This window comes from Hemibagrus wyckioides, linkage group LG14 (genome assembly GCF_019097595.1).
Source record: "Hemibagrus wyckioides isolate EC202008001 linkage group LG14, SWU_Hwy_1.0, whole genome shotgun sequence".
NCBI classification, from domain to species: domain Eukaryota; kingdom Metazoa; phylum Chordata; class Actinopteri; order Siluriformes; family Bagridae; genus Hemibagrus; species Hemibagrus wyckioides.
The window spans coordinates 19,086,320-19,102,363 of NC_080723.1; the positions used below are offsets into that span (position 1 = coordinate 19,086,320).

The following is a 16,044-nucleotide window of genomic DNA, read 5'->3' on the forward strand; positions in this document are numbered from 1 at the left end:
AATCCTGTTCATTTCTTAATGACATGCCTATGTTTCTGCTTGTACATCATTTACATATGACTTATATATGTTCTTGGTCTTGGCTGTCTTATACACATAAATACACAAACATAAACCCCTGAAAGATTGAATAAGGGGGTTAATAAAGCTAACAGCAATGAACCAGACATGAAATGCAATTTCCAAATGGGCTTTTAGAAGAGAAGGATTGGCAAAAGTGCTTCCTGTCATTGTAAAAAAAAAATAAATAAATAAATACAAGCCGCTTATTCATCTCTGTCATAATTGAGATTTAAATGGATGGCAACACGTTTGGGCTGTAATGAAAGAATCATGACCGTGTGTGTGTGTGTGTGTGTGTGTGTGTGTTATGTAATGCTTTGTCATGTATGATCGATGGAAATATGTCTGGAGGGCAGGTCCTAATTTTGTTTTTTGTTTTTTTCGAAATAAGCCACAAAACAGTTTTCTGATTCATAGAAAATGTTTCATCATAGAAAAAATTGCAGAAATTAGAAATAAAGTGATCTTTATCACATCATCAGTGTACATTTCTAAATATAAAATGGATTTGCATGAGTTATAAACAACAAACATGGACATTATGAATAATGAATAGATTTTTTAGACAGCATTTCTATTTTCAATCAAAACCAGCATGTTTAATTCATGTCTACTGCTCCACTGTCCTAATATGTAACATACATGCGGATATACTGTATATCATTCTAATCATGCCAGTTAAATATAATGCATAATGGTGGCATTTTTATACTATTATAATCAGCCATGTTGTTTGAATAATTTAGTATTAGAAATATACAGCTGGCTGACAAAATTTGAACGCCTTATCTGTCTAATCATTTGCTTTCCATAAGATTCAGGAGTTTATATCAGCTATTTTCCTCATCTTTATGAATGCAATATATTTGCAGAGTCTGGTAGATTTGTTAGACATTTTTCTAATTATAGGATGTTTTGGCTTTGCATCTGGACTAAAAGAGGATTTCAGCAGTCAAAAACAGAGGGATAAAAATGAAGACCAATTAACTTAAGCCAAAAATTACCAAAAAATTCCAACATTCTAGCATAGCTGAACATTTTATGTTCTTAATAATGTAGAATTCAATATGAAGATGTTAGTTTAAATTACAATGCAAACCTAAAATAATTCAGCAAAAAAAAAAAGTCTCTAGATTGTCATGTTATTTTTGATTTATGTTATTTTAAATTTTTAATATTTTAATCTTTAACTCGTGTATAATTCTGCTCCTGTGCCAGCTTCATGACCTTATATGAGATTTAAAGGGGAAAAGCTATAAGTCATCCAATACTGGTTTAGCACTTTGCACATATTATATACCAGCTGTATATCCCTCAGTGTGGGATATAGCCATGAATATAATTCCCTGTCACCTGTAACTAATGGTGCATACAAACAGGGCGTCAGTCACAAATGATCAGAGAGATGCCTGACTGCAATCTTACAGCCTTCCCTCAAATCTTTTGAAAACTATACAGCTTTAAGGATATTTAAGTTTCGTTTCACACAAAGCTAACAAGAAAGGACTTTAAATTCAGTACCCTAAAGCTCATAAGATTCTAAATATGTAGTAATTCAAGTGTGTGTGATGGTTTTGTGATGTGAATTAGAGATTACTGGCCACATCTAATTTTAAACCAGGGTTAATTGAGGTCAGCTATACAATATGAAACAGTGTTATTATTCATTCCAACACACAATGTGTCTTCATTCATTAAGGGAATACTGTATAATTACAGTATCTATATAAGATTTTTTTTTACTCCTTCCTCTGAATAGTCATTCCTATTCATCCTTTACTTCACTTGGCTTCAAAATTTCAGGATAATTAGACTTATTTTGAAACACATCATTGATATCGCACGCAGCAGGTTAACTAGGGCAGATATGAATTTAACACCTATAATTCCCATGAGATACATGTAATTAACCTAAAGTACAGTACACCAGAGAACAAAACTCTCACTATTCATCCTCTGTGTAAGCAGTGTTCTTAGCTTTGGCCCAGAAACAGTAATTTACCTTTTTAGGATGTACTAAATTATTTGCCTGAGGTAGACAAAAGAAGGCTGTCCTGTACTTGAGTGATTAATTCATATGAGAGACATGGTGCAGACCCTAGAATCCATTATGGCAATAACTAATTAATACATTTTATTCATCTTTGTCAGTTTGGCTATTTACAGCTAAGTAAGGCTTATTCAGACACATTACGGCACATTGCTTTGAAGCACACCAGTGTGGCATCGGGAAGGCCCTGATCAAGTACCTGCAGACTGGAACTAAGGTGGTTTAGCTCCAGTCTTCCAGTCCCTGTTGATGAAAAGCTTTCACATAACTTGATATTACCACCACCATGGTTTACTTTGAGGATGGGGTTCTCACATTGATATCAGTTTTAGGATTCGGTCAAACATAGTGATTTATAGCAATTTTTGTCCTATCAGACATGACAACCTTTTTGCATGTTTGCTGAGTATGATTTTCAACAAACACCAAACATGATTTCTCTTCAATAAAGCCCAGATTTGTGTGTGTAAGTGTCCATACTGTGGTTGTGCTGTGTACAGTTTCATCTGTATGAGCTTCAGAGCTCCAAGATGGACAGAGCCACCAACACAACTTGAGTCAACCCACCATCCCCAGAAACATTCATCAAGCCCTTCTCTATTCCCGCACCCAGGTGGTGTAATAACTTTCCCTGGCTGTCTCAGTCACTGAGTCACTGTCTGTCTTCAAACGGAGACTGAAGACCTCTTCACCAAGCACTTAAACAAGCACTAAATTCACATAGCTTATTGATTAAAAAATCCTTTACGGTCTTCTTTGCTGCTCCCACAGCAGTTTCTTTATAACATAGTTTTATTGTACTAGCATGAGGACAAATTTTCAACAAAAAATCCAGCATACATCTGTGAGCCATTTTGAACAAGATTGAGCATCTGATAAATCCTGTTGTACTGTAAATGTAAAAGTTGCCTTCTCCTCTGACTAAAGAACTCCCCACTTAATCACTGACTTCTGGTGGATGGCTTCCTCTAGGCAAATATTTAAATCTAGGTTAAGATTTAACTTTTCACATTCAGATGCTGACTGATGATCCTGATTGTCATGATGAAGACAATGAGTCTCATGTTGTTGTTCCCCTAAGTCTTTTGCAGTCACTGTTGGTAATTGCATTTTGGTATATGCAAATGATCTGTTAAAACGACTTCACACTTTGTCACATGTTTCAATCCATTGCCAAGTCCTCAGTTTCTCCATCCTGGCCTCTGGATTAAGTTTCTCTGACAAGAGTCTAATTTCACTCTCCAATACATGTGGCCATTTTGAGGCGTAGACTAGCTGTGAGTCTGAGCACTGTCCAAGCACAAACAAGTGAAAAGTCTCTTCAACTATCATTACTGTCTTCGCTAGTCCCTGTAGATCTACCAGTGAATCCATCACTCCAGAATTAGGTCAGCTCTGTTAATGGGATTATTATGAAGACTATCTGTTTCTCTGACATTCCCACTTAACATGCAAATGACCATCTATCCTTTTAGCCACTGCTTCACCAAAATGACAGACAAACTGTTTAGTTTTGGTCTTATTATTGGTGTTGAGAGTGTACAAACTCAGTAAAATGCCAATATCAGACATGAAAGATAAAGAACCAGTACTAACATTTGCTAAGATCTGATGGAAATTATATGATGAACTGTTCACAGATTCATTGGAGGTTTTGGGAAATCTAGTAAGGAATATAATACTTGGGGATCCTCTTTTATTTTGAAATTAATCCACAATGAGGTGGAAGGCTTTGAAGGGGATGAAAAGTGGAAAGGCAGTTGGCCTTGACGACATCCCAGTGGAGGTCTGGAAGTGTCTAGGAGAGGCAGCAGTGGAATTTTTAACTAGTCTGTTTAACAGGGTTTTGGAGAGTGAGAAGATGTCTGAGAAATGGAGAAGCAGTGTATTAGTGCCAATCTTTAAGAATGGTGGTGACGTGCAGAGTTGCAGCAACTATAGGGGGATAAAGTTGATGAGCCATACAATGAATCTATGGGAAACAGTAGTGGAAGCTAGGTTAAGGAAGGTAGTGGAAATTTCTAAGCAGCAGTATGGCCCCTTCCTGTTTGCTATGGTGCTGGACCAGATGTCAGAGGAGGTCTCTGAGTCACAGGAGTCTCCTTGGACAATGATGTTTGCAGATGACATTGTGATCTGTAGTGAGAGCAGGGAGCAGGTGAAGGAAAACCTGGAGAGGTGGAGGTTTGAGCTGGAGAGAAGAGGAATGAAAGTCAGTCGTAGTAAGACTGAGTACATGTGTGTGAATGACAGGGAGGGAAGTGGAACAGTAAGATTACAGGGTGAAGAGGTGAAGAAGGTACAGGAGTTAGAGCTAGAGGTAGCAGAGCTGAAGATGTTGAGGTTCTCTTTGGGAGTGACAAGGTTGAACAGGATTAGGAACAAGTACATCAGAGGGACAGCTCATGTTGGACGTTTGGGGGACAAAGTTAGGGAGGCCAGATTAAGATGGTTTGGACATGTGCAGAGGAGGGAAAGTGAGTATATTGGTAGGAGAATGTTGGACATGGAGCTGCCAGGCAGGAGGCAAAGAGGAAGGCCAAAGAGGAGGTATATGGATGTAATAAATGAGGATATGAAGCTAGTGGGTGCAAGTGTTGAGGATGCAGAAGATAGGTAGAGAGAGATGATTCGGTGTGGCAACCCCTGAAGGGCAAAGAAGAAGAAGAAGAATCAACAATGAGGTGGTATGATATGGCACTATGCAAAGCTAAGTTACCAAGACCACACAGAAGTTGATTATTTTCCTGTAACAATCTCCCCTTTTATCACAGATATTTGCCAAAGCTAATAATTTTCTACTAATAAAAGAACGTCATGCTTTTTTATCTGTTTATTGTTGCTTTTAATGTTGGCACATCTCTGAGTCAAGTAACACCTAAATCATAACAGCCATAAACAGCCATTCCTTCACATTAACACTCTCTCTTTTTCTGTTTTCTGAAGTTAATAAGATAAAACTTTTGCAACAATTTGTCATGTTGCCATGAACTTTAAACCACTCCATCCTGAAGACTCTCATGTGTCGGAAAACCTCTGATTTTTATAAAGCACTGACACTGGAGACTCCTCCCACAAATTTTAAATACAAATCACCTTACAGAAAACATCATTTCAATAATTATAGATATTTTCTAATCTGTTTATATACAGGTGCCTGTTTAAGTTAATATAGTAATGATAAGCTATTATAATAAGTGCATTATGATTGAAAAAATCTAAATCAGAATCAGCTCTGTGGTGAAAAATACATACATAAAACATAGATCATTTTCAAAATGTTGCCGTTATTAGGGACTAAATTGCACGTGTTGGTATTAGACAACAGTTAATGTCAGAAAGATTAAGTTGTTTACCTCCACCCATAGTGCCAGTGTATCTCCTGTGTTTCGGTTGTTATATATTCTCAATGTGATTCATGTAGTCAAATTTATTCTTATGTCCTTTAATTAATCTTTGTGACTAGACGGTTTTATCGATTTATTGAACACGTTCTAAGTTTTTATAACGATGCCAGCAACGAAGCCTCGCACTAAAATGAAAGAAATGTTCCTCTATGATGTGAAAGTACATTATGATGATACTGATATTGTAATAAACTGGTATTATGGAGGTATCACAATATATTTTATGTTCAGTTTTGAATATGCGTGTAAAAATGACTAAAGAACTTTGCTTTAACAAGTCTTTAATTTGTAAAAATGTTGTTTGTTTGTTTTTTAATCTTTTTTTTTTTTATTTCACTGAAATTATCATCAATTTGTTTTTCACAAAGTTTTCCCTGGCAGTTTAGTACCAAATTGTGTATTGCCTAAAATCCCTAATGCTATTCTGTGTCACCCAATAATGAATTGAAATTTGTTTGAATTGTTGTTGGACAATAAAATTATTTTCCATCTTATACAAACATAAAAACTCAAACACCCGCACATTTCTTACCTTTCCAGTTTGTGGCCCATCCTAACTGCCAGCAGCAGCTGTTGACTATTTGGTACGAGAACCTGTCAGGCCTCCGAGAGCAGTCCATCGCAGTGAAGTGTCTGGTGGTGCTGGTGGTAGCTCTAGGCCTCCCCCTACTGGCTGTGGGGTATTGGTTTGCTCCATGCAGCAAGGTAATATGCCATGACACAACTTCTTACAGCAAAAAAAATGAAAAATATATGATTCTTGTGATTAAAATATTCTGCTCAGTACTTAGGGTTGGTTTTCCCAATGATCCCAGGCCATCTAATTGTTGTTGCTGTTGTTTTTGTAATTCATAACGATGTGCAGGTCACGGCTAGTATTCTTACCTCTTCTGACAACTATGAAATCACTCAATATATCACACACATCACCCTTGCTTATTTAAATTCATATGAATTTCAAATGAGATCAGCTTTAGTGTTAAAAGCTTTCATTTATTTAAAAAAAATCAAATGTAAGCTGATAAGGGAGGGAATGATGCTAAGACTAGCTTCACTATTTTATTTCATAGCTTATCTTTATCTTTTTTTAATTGTTATTATTAGAAGTATGAGTACAGCATACTTCCCATAATATAAAATTTCCTTTTTAAAATGTTTTGATTTTATTAGAGAATCTGAGCCAAATGCATGACATTTCACTCAAATAAAGTTGCCTTTTAGCACAAATGTGAAATATTTTGTATATGAACAGTTGAAGCTTGAGCTGTGTATTCATATTCCATGCAGTGGCTTAATTTCTCATTTTTTCCTAATGAAATTATTTGACTTTTGCACAATTATGCCGACTGCAGTATGTCATTTAAACATTATTGTTATAATCATGACCAATAACTTTCAATTTTTATAATCCAGTTCTTCAGTTTAATTATGAAGAGTGTTGACACATGGAGTACTTGTTATATTTTTTATACAGGCATTATTATTTTCATAGTTCATAGAAAAAAAAACAAAAAAAGAAGAATTTTTTTGTGGAGTTGAAGCAGATGGTACCAAATGAGCAACACTGGCAGATCAGTCACTATGAGATGAAAATGCCAAGATGATATAGTAGAATAATGAGGATTAACCTTTGTTTTTAGCCTGGAACTCACTGGTGTGTGACATCTGATTTCTCCACAAGGTCAGATGGTCATGCCACATATTAAATTAAAGAACATAATGTATATGAGACGAGTAAATTGGTATGATGTAAATCTTTTGTTATATTAAACAGACAATGTAGTATTTCATGTTTTGCATCGAAGGCCTGCCTTTTCTGGCTTAAAATGTTTCTTTATATTTCCAAAGCTTATTACTCATAACTTTAAGGTTGTTCAAAATAACTTCAAAAAGTGAGAAGCCAAAATGTGTGACCATCCATGGCTTCTTGGATTTTGATAGCTAAACTCCATTAAGCAACCATGGGAGCTTGGATCCCAACCAATTGGATCACAACATGAGTTAATGTAATCCCCTGCTCGCAAATGACCCATGACTTCAACAAGTTTTTGTTGTTTGTGCAATAAAGGTCAGCATTTCAGTCCAATGAATTCCATCTCACTACACTTTTCAAATTAAAACTGACCTTCACTGGAAAACCTTTAGCTGTTTTTATTTATTTATTTTTTTATCTTCTGGCAATGTTTGATATTTAGAGAAGAAAGGCCTAAAATGAATACCTAGTCAAATTCATGATACATCTGTATGATTATAGATTAAGAACATAATCTATAATATAAGAATGAATTTCAAAACATTGCCCAGTTGTGAGAAAAGTTAAATCCCATGTACTCACTAGTAAGTGATGAAGTTATACATGATCATTCATTTTCTGCGTATGTGTGTGACACATTTTAATGGCAAGTGACAAAGCGACAGCACAATGAGTGACATTTCACTTGAAATTTTCTCAATTCTATGAGATGTTAAAGCAGCAAATTATTGCATTTGCTCAGGCTATGGAAGGGAAGCCAGACAATCTCAGTGCAGTGTAACACACTCCAAGCTTTCCACTCCGTTCCACATGCAGTCTCCCACTATTGGAAGTTACTGTGATTGACAGGGTAGGGAGCCAGGGAGCATGGTCAATTTGTGCTCCCCACGCTTGAGGTAATGGTGTATATCAATACTGTATATGTGAAACACCCTGCTGTCCATGAGTAAATATCTAACTCTGCTATGTGAATGTTTCCAGCTGGGTAAAGTTCTTCGCAGTCCCTTCATGAAGTTTGTGGCACACGCTGCATCCTTCATCATCTTCCTCTGCCTGCTGGTTTTTAATGCATCTGACCGGTTCGAGGGCATTAGCACTTTGCCCAATGTCACAGTCACAGACTACCCACTGCAGATCTTCAGAGTGAAGACCACTCGCTTCTCATGGACTGAGATCCTCATCATGGTGTGGGTGGCAGGTAGGAGGGTAACTCAATAAATCTCATGTACCAAGTGAGTTAATTTCATTGGGCGGGGGGGGGGCTGTTCTTTAATACAGTTTCAAAACTGTAGATTAGATTAGATTCAACTTTATTGTCACTGCACATGTGGGTACAAGGCAACGAAATACAGTTAGCATCTAACCAGAAGTGCATTTTCGCAGTGCAAATAATTTGCATATATAATAAGTATATAACAATAAATAATAAATAATAATAATAAATGCAAATTATTTATTGTTATATACTTATTATAGGATGGTAGGATTGTGCATTGAAGCCGATACAAAAAACCTTTCAACGAGGTTTTATCTTGTTTTTCTCTTCAGCAACTGTCAATATTTATAAAGGTTTTCTGTCCTTTTATTCATAAATTATTCATAATAGTAGTAAGTCAAGAAGCTAGATGTTTCCTAATTCATCAGAGGGCCTTCATCAGATCTCTCACTAATAAGAAAGGTTATTAGGCACAAACTGGTTGGCCTTGATTTTTTGCCACAAGACAGTTGATGCATTTAGTGGTCAGTATATGAAATACATTTGGAAATAAACCCTGTTCACTCCCTCCAGTGTATTACACTGTTCACTGTACTGTGACAAAGTAGTGCATTCATTACATCTGGCAGCTTGTGTACTGCATGGAAATGATCATCCATTACAGAAGTCATCATTCTGAGTGACCAGCACTGAACATATACTCTGCTCTAATTCCATTTCCAGCCCTGTTGTGGTTGGCTTGTCCTTGAGTGGTTTGTGAATGAATGGGTTCATTTCTATTACATGTCCGTCGCAGTGGCCTTGAATGTGAGCGATTTTCAACTCCGTCTTGAAAAATATTGGCTCAGCAGTCAACTGATATATTGGCTGAATGCAAAATATGTGAATGTCCTTTGCGAGTACTGTTTCTCAGTGGCTGAGGTCCATTTTAGTCTAGTTTACTGTTGTTCTCATGTGAAAAATATGTTATCATGGGAATAGTACTATTAGAAAAGTTGGAAATTGATATCAAGTGCCTGACTTTGCTTTGAACAGTTTGCCCCGACATTGTGCCTTCCCTTTAATATTCAATATTAGACCTATAATCCTCATTAATTTTCACGTTCCTCATTAATATTATTAATATTTAATAATAATATTGAAATTTCATTTAAACATTGTTAAACAAAAGCAGTTGTTTGCTGTTATTCTAACCTGTGTGTTGTGTTGGCTGAGAACAATGAGCTAAGCTAAGTTTGAGGATTACCAGAAATAAAAATGTCTCAGAGAGTTTGGAGAGTTTAATTATTTTTCAGCAGACTGCTGATCAAGCAGGCGTGTTCATAATTATACATGCTTCTTAAGTAACCAGTTTTGTACAAAATTTTGCACTTTCTTATAACAGTGAGCTTTACTTCACCTGCGATAAAATGCCACATATGCCTCCTTTTTATTTCTGATATAGTTACAGTCTTCTTGTTAAAGACCTCAAGAGAAGCATTAATCTAGTATCAGAATAAATAGCTCTGTAGAATAAATAGTTCTGAAATAGAACTCCATAAAAGATATAATCTTTTAAATAAACCTCAAATCCAACCACACCATTTATCTACTGGGTTTCCTCAGAGACAGAGAAGAGAGAGATAAGAGAGAGATCGATGGACTAAAACAGTTTTTTTTAATTGAATGATATTTATGGGTTTAGAAGCTGTTTCTCTGTCCTACAGGCATGATGTGGTCAGAGTGTAAGGAACTATGGACAGAAGGGCCGAGGGAATACATACTGCAACTGTGGAACGTTCTGGACTTTGGCATGCTGTCTATCTTCATTGCAGCATTCACTGCCCGCTTCTTCGCCTTCCTGCAGGCCATGAAAGCGCAGGAGTATGTGGACGAGAAAATCCACGCTGCAGACCTCTCTCTGGTCACGCTCCCGCCTGACATCAAGTACTTTACATACGGTGAGAAGGAGCGATAGTCGTACTTCAAAATGGTAAAGTGCTTACAGTCAGTTTGCATAAGCGGGGATGTGGTAGTTTGGTGTCGGGCTACGGCTCGGAAGGTTGTGAGTTCGAATCTCAGGTCCACCATGCTGCTATTGCTGGGCCCCTGAGCAAGGCCCTTAATGCTCATTTGTATAAAAAAATGAAGTTGCTCTGGATAAGGTCATCTGCCAAAATGTATAACTCTTTTACATTCTTCCTAACATATCTGTTTTTCATGTAGCCCTAAAAAGATACATGTACACTTGATTTTAGGTTTTTCTAAGTCTATTGTCTATTTGTCGATGAACTGGTGGAAAAACTGGTGGGTCTCTGTATGTTTAGGAAATGCAACAATTTCCTTACTTACTGCCGATATTTATTTTCTGATATGTTAAAGGTAACAGTATTTTTAACTAAGCAGATTTTAGGACAGTTTCCACAAAAAAACCTTTCCTATCTTGTACCTAGAATCGGCATATGTTATTAGTCTAATCTGCAAAATGAAGTAGATTTCACAGTATTAGGGTGTTCAGTTACACTAACTGATCTATAATATTTGTTGACATTGTGTTCCTCCAGCGAGAGATAAATGGCTTCCCTCAGACCCTCAGCTCATTTCAGAGGGCCTGTATGCCATTGCTGTTGTCCTGAGCTTCTCTCGTATTGCCTACATCCTCCCAGCCAACGAGAGCTTCGGCCCACTGCAGATCTCTCTGGGACGCACTGTGAAGGATATCTTCAAGTTCATGGTGCTCTTCATCATGGTCTTCCTCGCATTCATGATCGGCATGTTCATCCTCTACTCTTACTACCTGGGAGCAAAGGTTAACCCTGCTTTTACTACGTGAGTTACAATTAGTTAATCCTGCTCATATACTGATGAGGCATTATATCTAGGTGTCAGTCTAGATCATTTTTAGTAGCAGGCCACATTTAGCCCAATTTTAACTGAGCCTGACAAAAAAAAAAAAAGATCAGTTTACTGACCAATAACACATCAACATCTTATTGCAAATGTATTGATTTATCACGTTATCTAAAAGGTACAATCTGAATGCACAGATGAAACACGTATTACAAACACGCTGCAGTTCACAACCATGCAAACAACTGTTTCAAGTTATGTTTTTACTACAACAGGTCTTGCATATTCACCTTGAAGTGACCTATTGATACTCAGTTCCACGGCCTGAGATTATTGCAATATTTTTTCTCCTAGTGGAATAACCAAGACTAGCTTTTTTGATTGTTCAATCCTTTCCATTTTGTTAGTGGTCCACAAGACAATTTAAATGTAAAACACATATTCCACACTGAAAAGAAATGACATTTTGTGGTTATTACTTTTATATTTTAAGTGGTGTATGAGACTACTGTAGGTTAAGCAGTTAAGGCTTTGAATTGTTGATTTGAAGGTTGGTGCTCAAGACCAAGCTCTGTCAAGCTGCTGCTGTTGGGCCCTTGAGAGCAAGGCCCTTAACCTTTACTGCTCCAGGGGTGCTGCATCATGGCTGACCCTATGATCTGACCTGTGAAGTCAGAATTTCACTGTGCTGCAGTGTATAGGCTAAAGCTCTTATTACTTCTCGCTCTGCACCACGCTCCCTCCAATCTACTAGCACTGCTCCACTGGTCCCACCATCTCTCAGGGTAATTGGTAGGTATACATCAAGACTCTTTTCTGTTCAGGTGGTGGAATGAACTTCCCCAAAATGTCTGAACAGCCGAGTCACTGGCCATCTTCAAACGATGGATGAAGAACTACCCCTTCCTGAATAGCTCTTATTTTCCCTGTTTGTTTTATTTATTAAAAAATTCCCTAGGAGTTTTGATGGTATCTGATGGTATCCTAAGTCTGTAACCTATTGAACCAGTCTTAATGTGTTCACTTATAAAGCACTTTTGTACGTAGCTCTGGACAAGGATGTCTGCCAAATGTCAGAAATGTAGATGTAACTGTAAATGCATGACTTTTCATCTGTCTTCATAGAGACGTATATTTTAGTTGCATTTACTCATTGTTTTTTAGTTTATTAGTATTAGCTTAATTGTACCTCAAGTTTATAACTTCACCTTCAATATTCAATCATGTTCAGTCAAGTCACAAATAAATGGCAATGTGTAAAGTTAACTTATTTTAAGTTGTATTAGGTTGCATGCTCAGTCGAAAACATGATGCAATGCAGAATTAATAAAAATTTAAATAAAATATAAATAAAATTGTATTTTGTGTAGGTAAACCAGAAGCATATTACATTTTTTGGAATGGAAAAGCAAATTCGAATAATTTACAATTTACTAATGGTTCAGTTCAGGGTTGTGTTTTTTTCATATTTCTATTTATTTATTTATTTTTATTTGAAGTTCATTTATTCGTCCAGTCACAGACCAGGAACCATATGTTCAACATCCCTGCATACTAAATACAGGGTGAGAGCAATAAATTGTGATGCATGCCCAGGCAATTAAGTAGTCCTATGAGATCATTTCAGTCCAGTTTGCACAAATGCTGCAACTATAGCATCTGACCAATTTCAGCTGGAGAAAGTCAGGGCATGAGGTTGACCAACCAAAGAACTCATTTCATGCTGTAGGTCATCTTCTCCAGGGACACAGTCAAACAGTGCAGAAAGGAATGAATCACGCTCCCTAGCATGACTGTGTGTGTGTGTGTGTGTGTGTGTGCGCGTGTATGTGTGCAATTTCCTCAAGTCTAGTAATTTCACCAAGAGAGCTCTAGGACTCCAAGCAGATTTACCTCACCGTGATTTCCTGTTACTAGTTACTCAATTCTCTTCCAGTTTAACTTTTATTAAAACTAAATTTGAGTTCCTGGTATTAATGTCACCAGAAAACAAGAACTATTATATAAACGTATTAGTACATGAAAGGAAGGAACCGGGCTAAATATTAAGTAAAATATATCCAACTTTTTATATGTCTTTGTCTCTGCAGAGTGGAGGAGAGTTTTAAAACTTTGTTCTGGTCCATATTTGGCTTGTCTGAAGTCTCCTCTGTGGTCCTGAAGTACGACCATAAGTTCATAGAGAACATCGGCTATGTCCTGTATGGGATATATAATGTAACTATGGTGGTGGTTCTGCTGAACATGCTCATTGCTATGATCAACAGCTCCTATCAGGAGATAGAGGTGAGTCCAGAAAACATGATATTCACAGTTACATAGAGCTGAATGGAAACATTTGAATATGCTTAGAGAGAAACTATTTTGTGTCATGTGGTCACTTAGTGAATGTTAAGAAACTGATCAGCTAAATAAAATCTAAATAATATATTTGGAGAATGTTGTCAGTCTTTTTGGATGACCAAAAATACTTCGGTTTCACCAGAAGTAAGATGACTGAAGAATCAGGAGACTAGGATCTAGGGCAAAAAGACATTTTATTGTGCACACAAAGACTAACCACTTTACAGTCCAAATATAAGTTGAAAATAGTCAACTTTTATTCTGATAAAAGTGCAAGAAAAGGATACACTTAAGGCAATATAGATAATCCCCAAGATTAATATAATGAAAAAAGCCTAAAAACAAGGGCAAGAGCAAAAATATTGTGACTTAGAAAATGTACATTTCAATAAGCAAAGTCATGTGTATATCCTGGGATCATGAATAAGTAAAAATCACACTGGTTTTAAATGATTAAATCATATGTCAGTATAAGGAATAAGAAATAATCCTTCAATTGACATGAGAAATGAGACACTGATGAAGAGAAAGAAGGAAGTTCGATTGTAATGATTTATACACGACACCATTGAATTCTCAAACCTATTAGTCAGAAGATGATTAATATTCAATAACAGCTCTGAGAGTAGTGCAGCTATAAAAGCAATTACAGGTTAATATAAATGCACTCATTCATATACGTTATTGTTTCTGCAATTACTCACAGGCACTTGTCTGGCGGAAGCAGTGTGATAAATGCAAGCGAATATCAAATAGATTAAAAGTGGTGAAGATTTATATAAAGAGATGTTTATGGAGCATAAATCCTGTTTATGGATTTAAAGGTGTGGTGTAATGTGTACTGGGTTTAACAGCTTCTGTTCTCTAGGATGACGCAGATGTGGAGTGGAAGTTTGCCAGGTCTAAACTCTGGCTGTCATATTTCGATAACGGTAAAACCCTACCACCTCCCTTCAGTATCGTGCCCAGCCCCAAGTCCTTCGTTCACTGCATCAGCAAACTCATTAGTCTGTTGCGTTGCCGACGGCGACCGCTCAACAAAGATGTGGAGCTTGGCATGGAGAACTCCAAGTCTAGAGTACGTACATTTGTCTGTATGTATGGATGTGTGTGTATGTTTGTTTATACTGCATTAACCCTTTACTCAGCTTTCATCTGGACCAACGCTGAGGCTCCCATTCACCATTCACTGTCTCTTTCTTCTATTTTTCCTTCTATCCCTATATCTCTCAGCTTGGCCAAGTTCAAAATCAACATTTCTCCTAGCCATCAAGGTCATGCAACTGTCAATCGTGCATCACTCTGCCTCTCTAATACATCTTAAATTAACCTTTTTACCTATATTAAATTTATCAGAGCTTCCCCTCAAGGACAATTTGTTTAAAACAAGCCTTTATTCGCTTTGACCCCATACTGAGAGCGAGGGCTGCTGAAATGTTTTATGTGTTAAACAGGGACAATCCTTGTTCATTATTCTGGCACATATCGTCTATCTTTTCATAAACCTTCAACGAGGTGTACACAAGACACAAAGGCTAACTGCATTACAGTGATGCATGGGTGATGAAATTCAACACATTTCCTATGAGCAACTAATTCAATCTGAGCTGCTCGGTCTCTTCTTGTGGGCTGGGGTAATTGAAAAGCTGGCAAATTTGAAGTGTTGGTGTCGGAAAGAATCAGAGAATGGGTTTCCTTTGTCTCACTTTTACAGTGAAATGGATTTTCATCCTTAATTTCAGGGTTTTTTTTTTTTTACTTTAATATGGGTTTTATTTTTCAGTGTGATTTTTGCGAGGCCTTTTAGGCTTGTAGAGTTTTGTCACTCAGTGGAACAGTTTGAAATCTTTTTTTAATGCATTCATTGTGTTTGAGTGGTCAAATTAAGGTTCATAAACTTTATTTATTCCCAAGCCTAAAAGGTATCTTTGCTGAAGGAATATAAACTCTTATTAAAATGACGACTTAATTCATTTATAGATAATATATCACGTATAAAGATCCATGTGATTCTACTTTACACGTATTGTATTGCAGAAGTTTGGAGATTGTTGCTCGAGTTTGGTGTGACAAGAAGATGAAGATGAGCGACACCTAGTGGCCCAACATGTACAATACAATTGATAGGCTGAATTTTATTTACTAGAAGTCTTTATTTCAACCACATATACATTACAGCACAGTGGAAATATTTATATTATGATTACGTAGCAACATAAATGACTGCATATTTGGGTGTAATAGGAGCCTTTTAGAATTTTAATGAATTCCAAGTACACCACACTTAAATCATGCTTTAAATGCACAATATACTGCATACCCGCATATTGCCTATCTGTTTACCTGTTTATCTGTTTTATAAATGTGCCAGTCAGCCGACAGC

At 36.7% G+C, this 16,044-nt stretch overlaps 1 protein-coding gene across 2 annotated transcripts in view; it reads left to right on the forward strand.

Annotated features, from left to right (window-relative positions):
* The window catches only part of trpc3 (transient receptor potential cation channel, subfamily C, member 3), a 35,648-nt gene that overhangs the window by 15,670 nt on the left and 3,934 nt on the right, over positions 1–16,044 (forward strand). For both annotated transcript variants that reach the window (XM_058407601.1, XM_058407602.1), the window contains exons 4-9: positions 6,061–6,225; positions 8,255–8,471; positions 10,196–10,429; positions 11,033–11,297; positions 13,409–13,604; positions 14,530–14,739. In XM_058407601.1, coding sequence (XP_058263584.1) covers positions 6,061–6,225; positions 8,255–8,471; positions 10,196–10,429; positions 11,033–11,297; positions 13,409–13,604; positions 14,530–14,739 — 1,287 coding nt within the window. The remainder of the gene's footprint in view (positions 1–6,060; positions 6,226–8,254; positions 8,472–10,195; positions 10,430–11,032; positions 11,298–13,408; positions 13,605–14,529; positions 14,740–16,044) is intronic.